This window comes from Pelmatolapia mariae, linkage group LG13, assembly GCF_036321145.2.
Source record: "Pelmatolapia mariae isolate MD_Pm_ZW linkage group LG13, Pm_UMD_F_2, whole genome shotgun sequence".
Lineage (NCBI taxonomy): Eukaryota > Metazoa > Chordata > Actinopteri > Cichliformes > Cichlidae > Pelmatolapia > Pelmatolapia mariae.
Genome location: NC_086238.1, coordinates 33,923,721 through 33,942,091, shown reverse-complemented (window position 1 = coordinate 33,942,091; position 18,371 = coordinate 33,923,721). Strand labels below are relative to the sequence as shown.

The window sequence follows — 18,371 nt, the reverse complement described above, 5'->3', positions numbered from 1 at the left end:
CTTGTAGTTCACACAAGTGGTGATGATTCAGGGTTTTAATTTGTAAGGTTTGAATTTTGAGCCATCATAAATTTTAAAAGAGGAAAGTATACTATTTAACATATGTTAAGTCAAAGCTAATATAGCTGCTCATATATAGCTACTTATAATTTGAAGAGCTGCCTACACCAATGAGTAGACTTCCCAGAATGGAAACAGCACTCTTTGTGTGGTTTGAGAAAACAGTCAAGTTGTTAAGAACTATGACTGAGAAGGATGTGCCTGTGTACAGCAGCAGGCTGCCTTCCTAGAATTTGGATATCCCCCGTGCGCTCGTCTCTGCATTATGTGCATTACCTCTCTTGGAAAATTAAAACCACAGCAGCTTTTTATAGTTTTTTTCATTCACTATCAGCTTACACCAAAAGTCTACTCTGAAAAAGATTATTCAAAACATGCAACACAGAATAAAACAAGTTTAAATTAAAATTAAAGAAATCAAAATCTTGTGGACGTATGCCTTTTACATGTTGGCAAAATATTTAGGATGAGATGGAGATATAACACTCATGCACCCTGAAAATTATGAAGGTCTAAATATGTATCAAAGGGGCTCACTGAACATCAGTGGCTTTCTATGGGGCAAACGTACTTAAACCAGCCACTGTGACCATTGCGGCAGAGCAGAATGAATGATACTGATGGGGACTAAGAGGGTTTGTAGTTAAATTCCTGCTCTTACAGGATCAGTGAGTGTCTGTTTAAAGATTATTAACATACTTTTACATCACTATGGAACACCAGCATTTCTGCAGAGGACAGAACTCCCTGCTTTAATCTACCAAGATGCTCTGTGTTATGTTGTCATGGCAATATGAAGTCAAATAAATACAAATATACAAAAATGCACATTTAAAGGAGGACAAGAAGACAGGCAATTGGAAGAGCTTTTGAAGCAGGAAAACTTTTCTGGATTTCTCTTAATTTAACTGGAAATTTTGCGAATACAAGTCAAGAAGGAAACAAGGAGGCAGCTGGTTGGATTATATCTGAGGACAGGATGCATAAAGGAGAAGCATGAGGAGAGAGAAAACAGCAGAGCGATGGTGCAGAGCCAATCATGGATCAAGTCGAAGAAGCAAGCATCAAAACTGTGAGTAAACATAACACACAAAGAGTTAAAAATTACTGTGCTGATTAAGGAAACATTAAATTTGGTTAGTTTGGGGTCTGCAGCTTCAGGTTTGTGGATTCAGTTGGTCTAAAAATTAAGGAAAGACAAAAAATGTTTCTTTTGAAAGGTTGTTGGAGGATTCTTACTGTAAGAAATATCTGGGTGTGCATCTGCTTTTATTTAAAAAGGTTGAATTTTATTTCGTCACATTGGAAAGGGAAAATTGGAGGATCGGGACAATAATGTGGCCAGATTTACTGTTTCCTTAATCAGAACAATAATTTTGATCTGAACTAGAAATTGTAAAATGGGTTATTTTCTTTCTTCTCTACTGATCACTGTGTTAAATGTTGAGTTACTTGTCAGTCTACATTAATGTTAATGGTACTTTTAAAAAATGCAGTTTATTCGTAATTTTGTAGAAAAAGGCTCTGCACCTGTGAAAAAAAACAAGTATCCACACCCCCAAAATCACTGTGGATCAGAGTAGCTAAGCCCTGGTTAACTGCAATTATATTACAGGAGATGAAAAATATTGGAATGATTGAAAGAAACAAAGATTGCTTTAGGGTTTGAAGATTTGACTTTCTTATTGAAAGAGACGAAAACTAATCTATGTGTGACACTGAGAAAAAAACTGAACGCTTAAAAGATCTGGAGGTCTGACTGTTGTTATACAAATGTGCAAACTTGTTTTAATGACATTAGAAAGAAAAATGGGATGTTTAAAAAGGTAATATATAAAATAGTTTCTATATTACTTGAAAAAATGATGTTGGTTAGCGCTGCTGTATTTGGAAAAATGCTGGGTCACCCCTGGTCTATACAGACAATAATCCCCTCACATATGTGATGAGTACTGCAAAGCTGAATGCAGTAGGCCACCGCTGGGTAGGTGAGCTGGCAGATTTCAGGTTTGATGTCAAATACAGGCCGGGGAAGGTGAACATCGATGCAGACTCATTCTCTCGGTTTCCACTTGACATTGACACCTACCTCACAAAGTGTACTGAAGAGCTGACGAGAGAGGCCATTCAGGCTACATGGGAGGGTTGTGAGTCTGCAAAGAGACAAGATGCTGCATATGTCGCTGCCCTGTGCCTAACATGCCCAGCCAGAGACACCTGTGAACATGTCACCATTGCAGCCTGTCACAGTGACCTGGTAAAATCCCAAAGGAAGGATCCCTCTATCAGTTAACTTATCAAACTGAAAGAAACAAAATCAGTAATAACTAATGATGGCAGAAGGAGAGCCAGTGGCCCTGTGAGAGAGCTTATGCACGAGTGGGGAAAGCTTCATATGGAAAATCAGCTGCAACATCGTACAGCGGCTCAGCGAAGGCAGCTTGTGCTGCCAGCACAATATCATCTCCTAGTGCTTAAACATCTCCATGATGACTTGGGTCACGCAGGGCAGAGAGGGTCATTCACTTGGCACGGGACCGTTTCTACTGGCCTTTTATGAAGAAGGACATTGAGGCGTATGTGACCAGAAAACACCCCTGCATTAAGCAAAAGAAACCAGTCAAACACATCAGTAACCCTACGAAACCAGTGACTGTGAAAACTCTGAAACAGCCAGAGTACAGTACTGGCTTAGAGTATCACCACAAGCTCAGCATCAAACACACACACACACACACACACACACATATGAAGAGAGAGAGAGTATGCATAGTATGTAAACGGCTACTAAACAGACATCATAATTCGTCATACAATGAGAACAGGACAAATCAGCAATTGACACTGACTAATTAACATTATATTATTGTATATATTGTTTGGAGTTTAGTCTGCTACTGTTACTATTTTACCATTTCTTCTTGGAGGAACTGTAACCCACATAATTTCCTTAGGGATTAAGAAAGTATTCTGATTCTTAATGTTTTAGGATACATGACCTGCCATTATCCAATGACACATCTGCTTACCTGTATCTTTTGCTCGTTTCTCCTTGTAGGAGCCATAATTAAATGTATTGAATTTTAATGATCACTGGGTTTTCATTTGTTTGGTTGCAATGGTGATGTGTAACGGGAGTCACGTGGGTGGTAGCGGCGACATTAAGAGGGCGTTGTCAGTCTGTCTTTCACTGGTTTGATTTTGACAGAGAGGAGGGCTGGTAGTTTTTGTTGACCGCAGCACAACGAGTTTCCCCTTGTTGCATTAGAGCCTGTGATGTTTTAAGAGTTTGAATCGCGAGCCGATCACGTTTATTAAAGTACTTTTCAAGCACTTTAATAAACAAGCAAGCAATTCCACCTCTGGCATTATTGCGTAAAGTTGACAGCGCGTCAGGCAGGCTCAACGACTGTGGAAGTCGCTACACTCCTCTTCTTTTCTCTTTTTTTTTAAACTTTAAAAACGGGTTGTGTATGAGACTTTAAATCAACAAAATATAAAATATACATTTTAAATTGTTATTGATCCCTTTACCCCAAGTCCTAAAGTGTATATTTATTTGTGAAACTCTTAAATATTTATTGTTCGTTTACTTGCACTGCTGTAACTGGAGCCTCGTCGTCTCGTCTCTCTATATACTGGACTGTATGTAGCGGAGATGACAATAAAGTTTACTTTGACTTCAGCAGCGAGCAGACGCACCGAGGGCTCTCACGCTCACTTTTCGCGTATAGAATTTTGAAAAAACATCGGTGCAAATTATAAGTCTGTATCATAATGTCTGGTGTTTTCGTGTTGTTGGTTTGTTTTTATTTAGTTTTATTTTGCGAGTTGGTTATTAGATGCTGCTCCAGCCAGCCAGAGAATCCCCCGCCGCCCCGCCCTCTCCTCCCTGTGCCGCAAGCAGCAGGCGCACCTCGCAAACTGAGGGCGCCGTTACTCCCAGCTAATGGGCGATAGAAAACCGATCGGTGCCTATGCCATTCCCAATATGCGCTGGCATGATGTCGGGGCAGCATGAGTACAAGCATGTTTTGGGTTTTTTTTGCCGATGCCCGTGATGCCGCCCCCCACCACGATGCCGCCCCGGGCAACCGCCCGTGTCGCCCGTATCTAAAACCGCTACTGTTTATGTCATACAGCCTTGTCTCATGTATGCAGTATGCACTCAGCTTGAAGTCCTGGAACGAGACAGCTTGATATCGTATATGCATACAGATTGATGTCATATAGGCATACAGTATGATGTCATATAGGCATACAGTATGATGTCATATTTCACCACAAGCTCAGCATCAAACAGTGAATCTGAGAGCAACATATCAGCTGCAGAGGAATCCAGAGAGAGTCCAGAAAATAAATACACATATTATATGTCAGAGCAACCCAGAGTTACCTCACCTGAAAGGGAAACTGAACAAGAACAAATTTCCTCTGTTCATTATCTCTCCTGTTTTACAGGATTGTAATCTGTGGTCACGCCCACTACAGCAAGGCCTGTAACATGAACAAATAAATACCACCAACAAGTGTCCCTAGGGGACTGGCGAGACTTTTAAGGCAAGTGATTACTTGCCAGGTTACCACATAGAATACCTAAGCTATTAACTAGCATCAATAAGTCAGTCACTAATATCCCTTGGCAGGTGATTAGCATCCCCTGGCCTAGTTACTGTCTAGTAACTAGTAACTATTTAACACCAATTCATATTATTTGTTAGATTCACTTTTCTTCTTACTTTAGTCAAAAGTCTGTTGACCTAAATATGTTCAAAGTTGCATCATCTTGATATTTACACCAGTGTTGTACAACTCTGAGTGCATTCTGCAACTGATGGGAGGGAAAGGACTCCTTAGCACGACCATTAGAAAAGTCCCTACAGCACACAAGTAGTTTGGTGTTTAAGTGGCTCAGAGGATCAAGGACAGGAGCAGTGACAAAAGTTATCCTCTCATCACGGTGAATTGTGTGCGCCTTATACAACAGGACAGCAGGAGAGAGCTGGACCATTTTTGGTGCCTAGGTATTTTGTGCAGGCGAAGCAATGAAAAACTCACAACTGCATTTCTTAGTCTGACAGGACAGGATGATCACCCTGAGGCGCTTAAGAGAAGAAATCCAGACCCTTTAACGTTCAAGGAAATTGTGACACATTAGTACAAACAAATAATCGTTAATAAATCAATATCAGTGACTTAAAATCACAGGAGATGCAGGATGAGTTATCCAGATTCATTTAATAATTAACCAACAAATTTAGATTGTCCAATTAATGTTGCTACTAATTCCCTGATTGATACATTTCTTTACATTTGCCCATTTTTTTGTTGATTCAGAAATAATTCATTGATCAAATTAAACTCCAATTCCTGCAAACTTTGGCAAAGCTGAGCATGTTCGGTCTGTTGTGTATACAGTTGTGGCTCTAAATACAAACTGAAGTGGCAAAGTGCACAAAAGCAAACTTTGTACCACTGACAAAACATTAGACCACAACTGTATTCATAACTCAGGCTGACTCAGGCTCTGTTAGAGCTTCTGCTCTGTGACCCTGTTTTGCTTGGCATCAATAAGTCATTTGAGCCAGGGATGATTCTGAAGTTCCTCTAGGGTGAGGCGGTCTTCATGGTTCTGACAGTAACAACCCAACAGAAAACACTTGCAGTCTGTTCAGAAATACAACAGAGGGGTTTGAGTTTATCACGTTGGTGTTTATATAAGACTGCGTGTGCATTAGTGATACAGATAAAGACAGATAACACCGAAAACAGAATTTTCAAGCCTTGTAATGCGACAGGTTAAAGAATTAACATTCAGCTTCCCCTCTGAAATGTCAGTGTGCATCTCAGATGTGTTGTTGTCATCAGGGATGATGTGACGTACCAGCCAATCCATCACCGCACCCAGCTGCAAAACTGTGACGCAATCTGCTGTGGTGGCATTAAAGTCCTGCCAGTTTACAGCGGCTGATTTGGTCCCTAAAATCCAGAGAGTAATTATTCATGGTAAGGAATTCATGTGGACACTAAGCGTGTGGGCAGGCAAGGACATTTAAACAGTGAGGCTGACGACCTACCATTTCTTCGTGTGACTGCTTCTGCTCTAAAAGGGACTCCAATGCCAAAATCGATGAATTTGACACATAGAAATGCTGGATGATCAGGCGATGTGTCAAACACAATATTGTCTGGCTTAATGTCTCGATGGAAGACACCCTTGGATTGCATTTCAGCGGCTGCATGTACCAGCTGTCTCATTATGACCTGACAGACAAATGAAAAATACGTTCAAATAATCAGATTTACATTATCCATTAAAGATTGCCACTAGAAGAATTGTAAAGTGCACACATAAGAAGCCATACTGGGAAATTGTCTTCTCTGCGTTTTCCAAAGAAGACAGTCCCAAAGCCTCCTTCACCCAGCTTATCCTGCTCTTCGTATTTTTCTTCAAAGTCCTCTACAGAGAGACAAAACTAACACAGGGGTTGTGATTAGTTGTATGTAGGAAAGCTGACTTTGCCTCAATGTACACATTCATACAGTCTTTGTTAGAAGCTTCCTAGTGATTAGCAGATGGATACCAGCTAAACTCTGAGAGCTTGGGAAAGAGGCTCTATCACTGCAGGTGTGGTGTGAACTTACCTATGTACTTCTTACCTTTAGTGTGACTTTTGTATGTGCTGTGTGTATCTGACTCGTAGACGGAGCAGCTGGCCTCCTCCTGTGAGCTTGATGTCTTGCTCTTTTTACTGCGTGGTTGTTTTGTTCCATCGCTGCTTGACTTTCTTTTGCTGCTCTTCTTTCTGAAAGCAGCTGCAAAAACCAAAACCAATTAGACCTCTGAACTCCACACAGGCCTACAGATGATCAATAACTGTAAAACAAAAAATCTCTGAATGTCTCACTTACACTTCTCCAAGACAAGATGGCTGAGGCCTGGGGTTGGACTTTTGCTGTCCTTGCTTCTTTTGGAAGCTTTTTCCAGTCTTTCTGTGGCACAATCTTTGCGTTTGGAGCTCTTGATTCGCCCATCTGACGTCCTGTCCTCTATCCTGAGGAACCAGGGATCAGTGTGGCGGTCTGCAGTTTGTACAAAGATCACTTGGTTACTACTGAATCAAAACACCTGAAGTAAAAGCCCCAAATTATGATGAATTTAACAGGTAAAGGAGACTTTACTCACCTAGATATTTACGCACACCCACAGCACGTGGTGTGGTAAAGGTCGGCCAAGATTTTGACCACATGTCAGAAACTGGTTCAAAATTGTACTAAACTCACTTGAACTCTGACTTTGTATGCACTTAGAACTATCACAAGACATTAAAACAAAACATCGGGCATTGATGACATCACAGCAATCTAACATTCTAATCTATGCAAACTGTCTCCAAGGCTACATAATATCAAATGAAATCATAGCAAAGGAGTAAAAAGCAGGATCAGTCTTAGGGTGTATGTTACATGTTTGCCAGTTTGGATGAGTGAGTGCAATACTTCATCGGCCTGTGTTGTAGCAACCTGTTGAACCTGCTGAGAAACTTTTCTTTGTCCACTCTGCCCCAAACTTCACATGCTCCATAAAGGTCGAGGCCTAGAGACCTCTGCATAGTTATTGCAATTAGCATTAGGTTATCAGTGTCATCTGATATACAGTGGCTTGCAAAAGTATTCGGCCCCCTTGAACTTTTCCACATTTTGTCACATTACAGCCACAAACATGAATCAGTTTTATTGGAATTCCACGTGAAAGACCAATACAAAGTGGTGTACACTTGAGAAGTGGAACGAAAATCATACATGATACCAAACATTTTTTACAAATAAATAACTGCAAAGTGGGGACACCTGGCTGGAGATGCTCACTCAAGGACAACACCATACCATCCAAATGGCAACCCATTTCCAGCTGAGCCATTTAATTGGATATTTCTTCAAATGCTAAGGACACTGGAGGAGAAGGCAAAAAGCAGCTGGAAAGAGCATCTGCCTCAGATAGTACATGCATACAACTGCACCAGGCATGAGGCAACAGGCTTTTCACCCCACTACCTCTTGTATGGTCGACACCCCCGTCTCCTAGTAGACTTAATTTTTGGCCTGTTAGCCAGAGATGGGACTGAAAGACCTCAGAGCTATGCCAGATTTGCGTCTCTACTGTGATGTCAAATATCAATACCAGAATGTGTGTCGATGTATGTGCATTCATTTGTGCATGCGTGGAGATCTGAGGTTGGCTGGTAGGGTGGACCTCTGTGCATAATCACAAGTGTGTGCAAACATTTCCATGATTGGATTTCTTGGAATTTGGTTTCTTTGGGGGATTTTTTCAAGTTTTTGTAATGTGACAGGTTAAAGAATTAACATTCAGCTTACCCTCTGAAATGTCAGAGTGCATCTCAGATGTGTTGTTGTCATCAGGGATGATGTGACGTACCAGCCAATCCATCACCGCACCCAGCTGCAAAACTGTGACGCAATCTGCTGTGGTGGCATTAAAGTCCTGCCAGTTTACAGCGGCTGATTTGGTCCCTAAAATCCAGAGAGTAATTATTCATGGTAAGGAATTCATGTGGACACTAAGCGCGTGGGCAGGCAAGGACATTTAAACAGTGAGGCTGACGACCTACCATTTCTTCGTGTGACTGCTTCTGCTCTAAAAGGGACTCCAATGCCAAAATCGATGAATTTGACACATAGAAATGCTGGATGATCAGGCGATGTGTCAAACACAATATTGTCTGGCTTAATGTCTCGATGGAAGACACCCTTGGATTGCATTTCAGCGGCTGCATGTACCAGCTGTCTCATTATGACCTGACAGACAAATGAAAAATACGTTCAAATAATCAGATTTACATTATCCATTAAAGATTGCCACTAGAAGAATTGTAAAGTGCACACATAAGAAGCCATACTGGGAAATTGTCTTCTCTGCGTTTTCCAAAGAAGACAGTCCCAAAGCCTCCTTCACCCAGCTTATCCTGCTCTTCGTATTTTTCTTCAAAGTCCTCTACAGAGAGACAAAACTAACACAGGGGTTGTGATTAGTTGTATGTAGGAAAGCTGACTTTGCCTCAATGTACACATTCATACAGTCTTTGTTAGAAGCTTCCTAGTGATTAGCAGATGGATACCAGCTAAACTCTGAGAGCTTGGGAAAGAGGCTCTATCACTGCAGGTGTGGTGTGAACTTACCTATGTACTTCTTACCTTTAGTGTGACTTTTGTATGTGCTGTGTGTATCTGACTCGTAGACGGAGCAGCTGGCCTCCTCCTGTGAGCTTGATGTCTTGCTCTTTTTACTGCGTGGTTGTTTTGTTCCATCGCTGCTTGACTTTCCTTTGCTGCTCTTCTTTCTGAAAGCAGCTGCAAAAACCAAAACCAATTAGACCTCTGAACTCCACACAGGCCTACAGATGATCAATAACTGTAAAACAAAAAATCTCTGAATGTCTCACTTACACTTCTCCAAGACAAGATGGCTGAGGCCTGGGGTTGGACTTTTGCTGTCCTTGCTTCTTTTGGAAGCTTTTTCCAGTCTTTCTGTGGCACAATCTTTGCGTTTGGAGCTCTTGATTCGCCCATCTGACGTCCTGTCCTCTATCCTGAGGAACCAGGGATCAGTGTGGCGGTCTGCAGTTTGTACAAAGATCACTTGGTTACTACTGAATCAAAACACCTGAAGTAAAAGCCCCAAATTAAGATGAATTTAACAGGTAAAGGAGACTTTACTCACCTAGATATTTACGCACACCCACAGCACGTGGTGTGGCAAAGGTCGGCCAAGATTTTGACCACATGTCAGAAACTGGTTCAAAATTGTACTAAACTCACTTGAACTCTGACTTTGTCTGCACTTAGAACTATCACAAGACATTAAAACAAAACATCGGGCATTGATGACATCACAGCAATCTAACATTCTAATCTATGCAAACTGTCTCCAAGGCTACATAATATCAAATGAAATCATAGCAAAGGAGTAAAAAGCAGGATCAGTCTTAGGGTGTATGTTACATGTTTGCCAGTTTGGATGAGTGAGTGCAATACTTCATCGGCCTGTGTTGTAGCAAGCTGTTGAACCTGCTGAGAAACTTTTCTTTGTCCACTCTGCCCCAAACTTCACATGCTCCATAAAAGTGGAGGCCTAGAGACCTCTGCATAGTTATTGCAATTAGCATTAGGTTATCAGTATCATCTGATATATATGACATTTACAGTACAGTACTCACACATGACATAGGAGGGAAGAAATATGAACTTTTTGACATAAATTTGATCATATGAAATTGGATTTTTTTAAAATATGAAATAATGTAACTTTTTCCTTCCGTCATACTTCAGAAATATAATATCTTAAGTTTTGAACATTTTTAAACATTTAAGTTTGCTCCTACATGGATGTGCTCCACAATCATTGGTCAGTCATGTTAAAATCCATTATCAGTGGAAAACAAACCTGATCCTCTACTAGAGGCGATTGTGCAATACCTTTTAGACATAACACTAAGCAAACAGTTATTATCAGTTAAAGGTAGTGAGATTTGGAGTGATACATGACACATGATGGAATAAGACACGCAGGCTTAATGCACATAAGTCTGCACACATCCAGACATTAACAGATACACACACATGGCCACCCTTTATATCGGTGGACCTCCCCCAGGCCACACTGCCCTCCCCTTCTCAGAGAAACCCTCAACAGAAGAGTTGAGAAACACAAAACTTGTGAGATCTGAATGTTCTGGTGAGTCTCCATCTGTTACAGGTGGGTGCTGCCTGGACTGTCTCAAGACAGACCAGACCAGGTGCACCACAGACACTTCAAACCTCATCTCAGGACAAAAACCAAAAGAACAACATAAAAAATGAGAAAACTTGCCTTAGAAACATGCAGGGTTAGAGGAGACGGCAGCCGTGTAGAGGTGAGCCTGTGTGAGTCTCTTTTCTTTTAGTGAACAACAGAAAAACAGAAAAAAGAAAGAAAACTTACCTTAAAAATCTGTAGGGTTGTTTTCTCTGAGACATGTTGGAATCTGTAAACAGTTACTCCGAAAAGGATCCAGATGTTTCAAAATACTTCTCTGGCAAATGTTTCAATTCTGCGAACATAAATGCTGTGATTAATGGACTAAAAGTCATTACTTCTCACCCCTATTTATGGATTTAAGGATCAAAGGATCAAATTGGTGGTAAGATTCTAAATATATGTGATGTCATAGTCCTGTTAAATAGTCCCAATTTCAAACCTCATGTGAGGGCAAAAACCACAAGAACAACATAAAAAAGGAGAAACCGTACCTTAGAAACATGCCGGGATACAGGAGACGGCAGCACTGCAGAGGTGAGGACACGCATCTGTTTGAAATAAACAAAACAATAAGCACAGTTATACATACACACACACACACTCCCAAAAACTAGCCAGCCCTCATGAGGAGGTTGCGACGCCCTCCAGGTGCGGGAAAGAAAGCAGGAAAAACCGGGAGTGGGCCGCCTCACCGCTCTTAACATTGGTGGACCGCCCCAAAGAAATCCAAACATGGAAATGCTTGCACACACATGTGATTATGCATAGAGGTCCATCCTACCAGCCAACATCAGATCTCCACGCATGCACACATGAATGCACATACATTTACACACATCCAGAGATAAACTCCCCCAAAGAAACCAAATTCCCAGAAATTAAAACATGGAAATGTTTGCACACACTTGTGATTATGCGTAGACGTCCACCCTACCAGCAAACCTCAGGACTCCACGCAGGCACACATGAATGCACATACATTTACACACATCCAGAGATAAACTCCCCAAAAGAAATCCGAACATGGAAATTTTTGTGCACACTGCACACACATTCAGAGTTCTGAATGTACTGGTGAGTCTCCACCTGTTACAGGTGGGTGCAACCTGGACTGTCTCAAGACAGACGAGACCAGATCCACCAAAGAAACTGCAGATGTGCATCTTTTTGAAATATATAACACAATAAACACAGTCGTGCAGACACATACACTCACACAGGCTGCGAAAGCCTAGCCAGCCCTCGTGATGGTGTGGCACCACCCCTCAGGCGTGTGAAAGAAAGCAGAAAAAACCCAGACTGGGCCGCCTGGCCACCCATTATAAAGGTGGACCTCCTCCGGAGAGAAACCCTTTATAGAAGAGTTGAGAAAGACAAAATTTGTGAGGTCTGAATGTTCTGGTGAGTCTCCACCTGCTGCAGGTGAGTGCAGCCTGGACTGTCTCGAGACAGACCAGATCAGCTGCACCACAGACACTTCATACCTCATCTCAGGAGAAAAACTGAAAGAGCAACATAAAAAAGGAGAAAACCGACCTCAGAAACATGACCAACATCTGTTTGATTAGACTAACAAATAATGGTTGGCCATTTTCAGGTCCTCGCCTAACCTTCAGTCGATGTTCGAGGTCATCGAAACGCTTAGATTTTATATATCGACTTTCCTTGGACTGATAATCTGTCTCGTATTGAAATTGTTCTTTGGTCAGTTTTGCCTGTTGCAGAATTTCAGGGTCGCTCTTGTTGACTTTAATAGCCACGATCTGTCTGTTTGCTCTGTGAATTGGTTAGAAACAAAACTGAACTTGTTTTGGTTTCTGTCCTAAAATGTTCTCAAAACGTCTCGAAAGGGTTTGGGTTGGTGTCAGGTCAACGTCCGTTATGCTATAAAGTATAATAGGTGAGCGCTGGTATTTATGGGTTTTGGGATCAAAGCAAAGCTACCAGTCATACAGGATCAAAGCAAAGTTACCGCATCACAAGGGATCAAAGTGATTCTAATGTATGCGCAGGCGCACACACACATGTTTGTTTGTGTAATATTGTTCACACTGAATTTGACCGTAGGAAATTTAATATGAGTCAATCAAAGAAAATGTTAGTTTTGAAGAATTTTGAAATTACGAAACTGACAATTACGAGAATTGTTTTTTTTTCTTTTGCATAACATGTCGAGCTTTTCTGTATATAGTCATTTCGTACAAGAAATTGATGAAAATGTTCTATTTTATTTTAACAATCATCAACTTCATATGCAGGTTTCGTACGGGTGCTTGAAATCCTTGAACAATCTTGGATTTTAATATTGTAGTGCTTCTATTTGGGATTTTGTGCTTAAAACGTCTTGAAACTGTATTTCATTCACCACAAATAACTATCTGATTGAATAGTTTTCTTATCAGATAGAGAAATAAAAAGTCTAAAAGCAACATTTCTCTGCCTGGGCTGCCTTGTAGCTCTGCACGTCAGTCTGTTTCAATTTGTGACCCCCCACCCCCTCCCCGAACAGTCGGGGGTGAGTGCACTAACGTGCCTGGAGGCCGTTTTAATGAGTGTTTGCTGGAAAACCAAAAATACAAGAAGGATTTGTACGTTTTCACAATGGGGGAGTTTGCGTAAGTCCTAGTAAATCATTTTCTCGAGTGTGTACGTTACACATGCTAATTTTTAAAATCGTTTTTATTATTTTGCTAGCTAGCAAACTCGCGGGATAAATGATTGAAATGCACTCAGTGTGATGCAATACGGTGCCGCTATTATAACAGTTAGTTATTGCAGGGTAATTTATGGAATATGCTGTGAATTTAACCAAGATTACACAGCAGTAGCAGTAATGCGAGTTACTTCTCCAAAGTGAAAGCTTTAAACGTTAGCCCGATGCTTAACTAGCCAACTCAAGGCTTTCTGATTGAAGGCTAAAAGCGGCGTTGTCACCAAGTAAACAGAATATTGATTATATTTTTGTGTATTGCTGCAGTTTTTTCAAGTATTAACTTGGTGCTTTTGGCAACCTTAGGGGGAAATAATGGTAATATGACTGATCCATATGGACACAAAGAATATAGACTTTTTTGTGCTACCGAAGTTTCGTGGCTTTCATTCAAAATCTGTTTATCGTTAAACAACTTAAACATTATAATGGCTTCAAACTCACATTGAGGCCTGTGGGGCACTATCAGCCACTGAAACAGTAGACAAATGAATATTTCATACCTGAAGGCTGCCTGTTTATCTAAGGGAGATGAACAATACATTATAATTGTATATAATAATATCACAGATGATAGATTAAATAGGTTTTTGATAGATGCTTGTGCATTCTTAAAGTCTTATATGTTGAATTGAACTGAGTATGTCATCTGTTCAAAGCCTCTCCCAGTCAGTGCTGTTCTCTATGCCTGTCTTACTCTACATGATATTTTTTAACATCAGCATGCTAAAGGACTTGTTTGGAAGAGACTGCTATTTTATATGCTAAAATATGTTTTTCTTCTGGGCCAAGTTGGTGAAAACACTTTATTATCCTCTAATAGATTTTGTAAATGCTTGGTGATGGTAGTACCCAAAACTAGCTGCATCAGGTACTTCCCTGTGTATTTGGAGAGGATCAGAAGTCCCAGGAATAAAAAAAGCCCCCAAAACAAAAACGGCAACTAATTATTTATCTGCACAGCCGTACAAGTGGCTGACTGCTAGTTTGGTCCTCTGAGGCCGTGTCCTAGTCAGAGTGTCTCGCTAGATTTCTCTCTCTTCTGTTAATTGAGCGTTTTTTGTTTGTTTGTTTTGTTGCAGTTCTGGGTAATAAGTTAAATTAATAAAATAAATATTGTAATTGCATTTCTGTTTGTTCTGTACTTGCTAACTGTCAATTCAGAAGAAAATGTAGCTGCTGTCTTCCTGTTGCTGTTTGCCAACAAACTCAGTTCCTTTGCCCGATAATTTACTTTAAAAAAATGCCTACATGTATATTTATAAGCTGAGTTATTATATAGCTGAATAATTATATCTTTCAGTTCATAACTAATAATGTTTTATTTTAAATTTGTGTCTGTGTCTTTTAGCTTCTTCTGCTTATTATTGTTATCCATCCATTTTCTTCTGCTTATCAAGGACTGGTTTACCCGGGCAGCAGCCTAAGCAGAGAAGCCCACATCTCCCTCTCCCCAGCCACCTCCTCCACTTCTTCTGGGATAACACCAAGACATCCTCAGGCCAGCTGAGAGATATAGCCTCTCCAGAGTGTCCTGGGTCTGCCCTGGGGCCTCTTTCTCCTTTTCTCATCAGCCTCTCTTCAACGTGAAGGAATAGCAGTTCTACTCTGAGCCCCTTTTGAGTAGCTGAACTCCTCAGCCTGTCTTTAAGGGAGAGGCAACACCCTTAGAGAAAGCTCATTTTTTTTCATCTGTCAGTCCTCTGCTCACCTGTCCCCAAACTCCTAAACGAGACCCAGAGAAGATTAAACTCCTCCGCTTGATGCTGCAAGTCATTGTTTTTTCTTGTCTTTTTCTCAACATTTTCCGATAATTCTAAAAATATATGTACAACAGTTTGTTTGTACAGTCAGCATTTGTATATATACAGCAGTATTCTCAAACAAGCAATAGTGAACGCACCTGTGTGAGGCAAATTCCACAATCACAGTTCAATCAGTCCCCCCACCCTGACACTTTTTTCCGCTTTAAGTGAGGAAATGGAATTAAATCTGGACACATCTTTATCTTTTTTGGACATATCAACATATCTTTTTACGGTTAAGAGAATATGGTCATCAGATTGGAGAAACTGAACAATCAGAGCTGTGATAATGATATTTAAGGTGTGTTGACTGGTTCATAATGTCAGCTCATGTCAGAAAACATCCCATGCTAAAAGTTGCCACTAGCTGCTGGTTGATGGTGAATTTATTGTGTATTTTCCACAGTCTGTACAGATGAAGAGTAGCAGAGCTGGAGATGAGGCAGGAGGAAGTGTTGACTCAATTCAATTTCAGTTTATTTATATAGCGTTAATCACAACAACAGTCACCTCAAGACACTTTATACTGCAAGGTGGAGGCCCTATTGTAATACAGAGAAAACTAAATGATCAAAAAAAACCTTTTGAGTGAGCACTTGGTGACTGTGGGAAGGAAAAACACCATTTTAACTGGAAGAAACTTCCAGCAGAACCAGGTATAGGGAGGGGCAGCCTCTGAGGACTGGTTGGGGTTGAGGGGAGGGAGAAAGGACAAAGGACATGCTGTGGAAGAGAGCCACTCTATGAGCTGTTCATTCAGTTTGTGGTTTAGCTTGACTCCATGACGTTTCGAACTAATGCTTTGCTCAATTAATGTTGCAATGAATTATGGGTGGATTTTACTGATATTCTATCTTTATGTTGTCACCAAACAGATCTACAGATTTGGGATAAGCTACAGGCTCCTCCACCCCTGCTGGCTCTTCTGTCCTGCCCAGGTTGGCGCTCCTGGTGCCCCCTCGTCAGGTCCAGCAGTCCTACCGTCCATCCAACAGCTCCTTCTCCCCTCTTACAGCCTCTATGGGAGCTCCATCTGTGGTGGCTACAGGCCTTACAGCTACAGCTATGGTGGCGGCTATGGTGGTGGCTACAGCCTGGGAGGATACAGACACACACCTCACCTTGAAGACGTCCCCCCCAGCAGGTTTGTGCAGCAGGTGGAAGAGATGGAACAGCAAGCACTTACATATTCACATGAGTACATTTTGTTGTTTTGAGAGGTGTACTCAACACAGGACAGTGGCTGCAGGTGCTAATTGTTTTGAGTTAAAGTAATTAAGGCTGCTGTTGTAAAGTTTGATAATAGAATCTGAACCTGGTAATGTTCAGGGCTGCAGTACACGTGTAAAGATGAGTCTGCTTGTATGACATCATATGTGCCTTTGTGTAACTCTGTGGCAAATAAATTGGGTACCATAGCTCCATATGCCATTAGTTACTTTACAAGTGTAAGGAAAAGCAGAAGAACTTGTTTTTGGTTAAGACCAGTTAAAATTATGAATGTCGTTAATTCAGTTTCCTTGCTTGGTTTAGACACTAACTGGGCGAGCGAGGAGGACGACCACGTGGTGGCCAGAGGAGAATATGACTTGACAGCTGCTTCTCAGGAGGAGCTTTCTATGCGAGCTGGAGAGATGCTCAACCTCGCTCCTAAAGGTGATGAGCTTTTTACTGGCTGCGGGACATTTGATTCTGAGTGCTTTGACCCAAAACCTTCTATTTTTGTTTTCCTTATCTTACAACTAACAGATGAGGGCTCTTCTTTTGTGTGAGCGTGCCCCATGTTTACATCTATCACAGTGTTTTCCTCTCCCTCGTGTTTAGAGCTACAGCCCCGTGTGCGTGGCTGGCTCCTGGCCAGTGTGGACGGTGAGACCACATGCTCGTCCCAGCCAACTACGTTAAGATCCTCAGCAAGAGAAGAGACCGCCGGGCCACAGATATGAGAGGCTCGCTCAGGCCCAGCAGGCAAACACGCAGGCACCCCAAACAACCTCATCTGCACAAATACCCTAATCTGTGCCTCTCCTGCAGCCCATAAACGTACAGCATCTACCCACATCATGTACAGTACTTGAATGATCCATCTCGTCTTTCAGCTCAGTCTCGTCAGATTCATTAGGCTCAGCTGTGTCCCCCTCCTGTGTGCAGTTTCCTCGTTTCCCTCTGTGTGTATTTATAGTAGTGATGGCCAAACAAAGCTTTCTGAAGCATTGAAGCTTGTGTTGAAAAACGATTCATTACTGGAAGCTTTTTAACACAGTCCTCTCTGGTGACATCTGGTGGTCAAAAATATGAAGAGCAGCTTGAATCTACAAAAAAACTGAACTGCTTCATTATGATTGCCCACTCTACACAGTGGAATTCACAATTCACAATTGGACATCACTGATCACGTGACTGTGGCCAAACGAATCAAGCATCGACAGAGTGCTTCTGAAGCGGTGTGTTGGTGTTTTTTGACACACGCGCCGGAGCGTCAGCTTCAAGCGGGCCCTCACTAATTTATAGCATTTGTCCTCTTGTGTGTGTTACTGGTCCGTCTGTGCTCCTCCATGCTGTTTTTCCTGCTTGTCATCCTTCGTGTTTTAACTCCATTCCCTCGTGTCCAGGTTTGTTATTTGGTTCTCAGCTTTCCCAGTTTAGGTTTTCTTAGTTTTGTTTCTCGCCTCCCTCGCCTTTGTTTGTATGTCACTCTCCATGAATAAAGCTCACTCACATCAGCAGTGCCTGCATCTTGGGTCCTCCATTCATATCTCAACACGCAAACCCTGACATTTATGGTGTAGTTACATACTACTAGGAAGTGCTGACAAAATATGAAATTATGATGCTATTTATATAGAGGCACAATACCAACACAGAACAGCGGGGACACAGAACCAAAACCTAAGAACTAACAAAGACACATCAAGAAATCAAAGATTAATAAAACAAAACAGAAAACACTGGGCCATCGACCCAGGACCGTGACATT

The 18,371-nt window shown here is 41.5% G+C and overlaps 1 protein-coding gene across 1 annotated transcript in view; it reads left to right on the top strand.

Moving 5' to 3' along the window:
- The window catches only part of LOC134640097 (peroxisomal membrane protein PEX13-like), a 36,748-nt gene extending 18,631 nt beyond the window's left edge, over window positions 1-18,117 (top strand). The window contains exons 2-4 of the mRNA XM_063491697.1: window positions 16,270-16,538; window positions 16,928-17,050; window positions 17,219-18,117. Of these exons, the coding sequence (XP_063347767.1) occupies window positions 16,415-16,538; window positions 16,928-17,050; window positions 17,219-17,340 (369 nt within the window). The 5' untranslated portion in view covers window positions 16,270-16,414 and the 3' untranslated portion in view covers window positions 17,341-18,117. The remainder of the gene's footprint in view (window positions 1-16,269; window positions 16,539-16,927; window positions 17,051-17,218) is intronic.
- The last annotated feature ends 254 nt before the right edge of the window (window positions 18,118-18,371 follow it).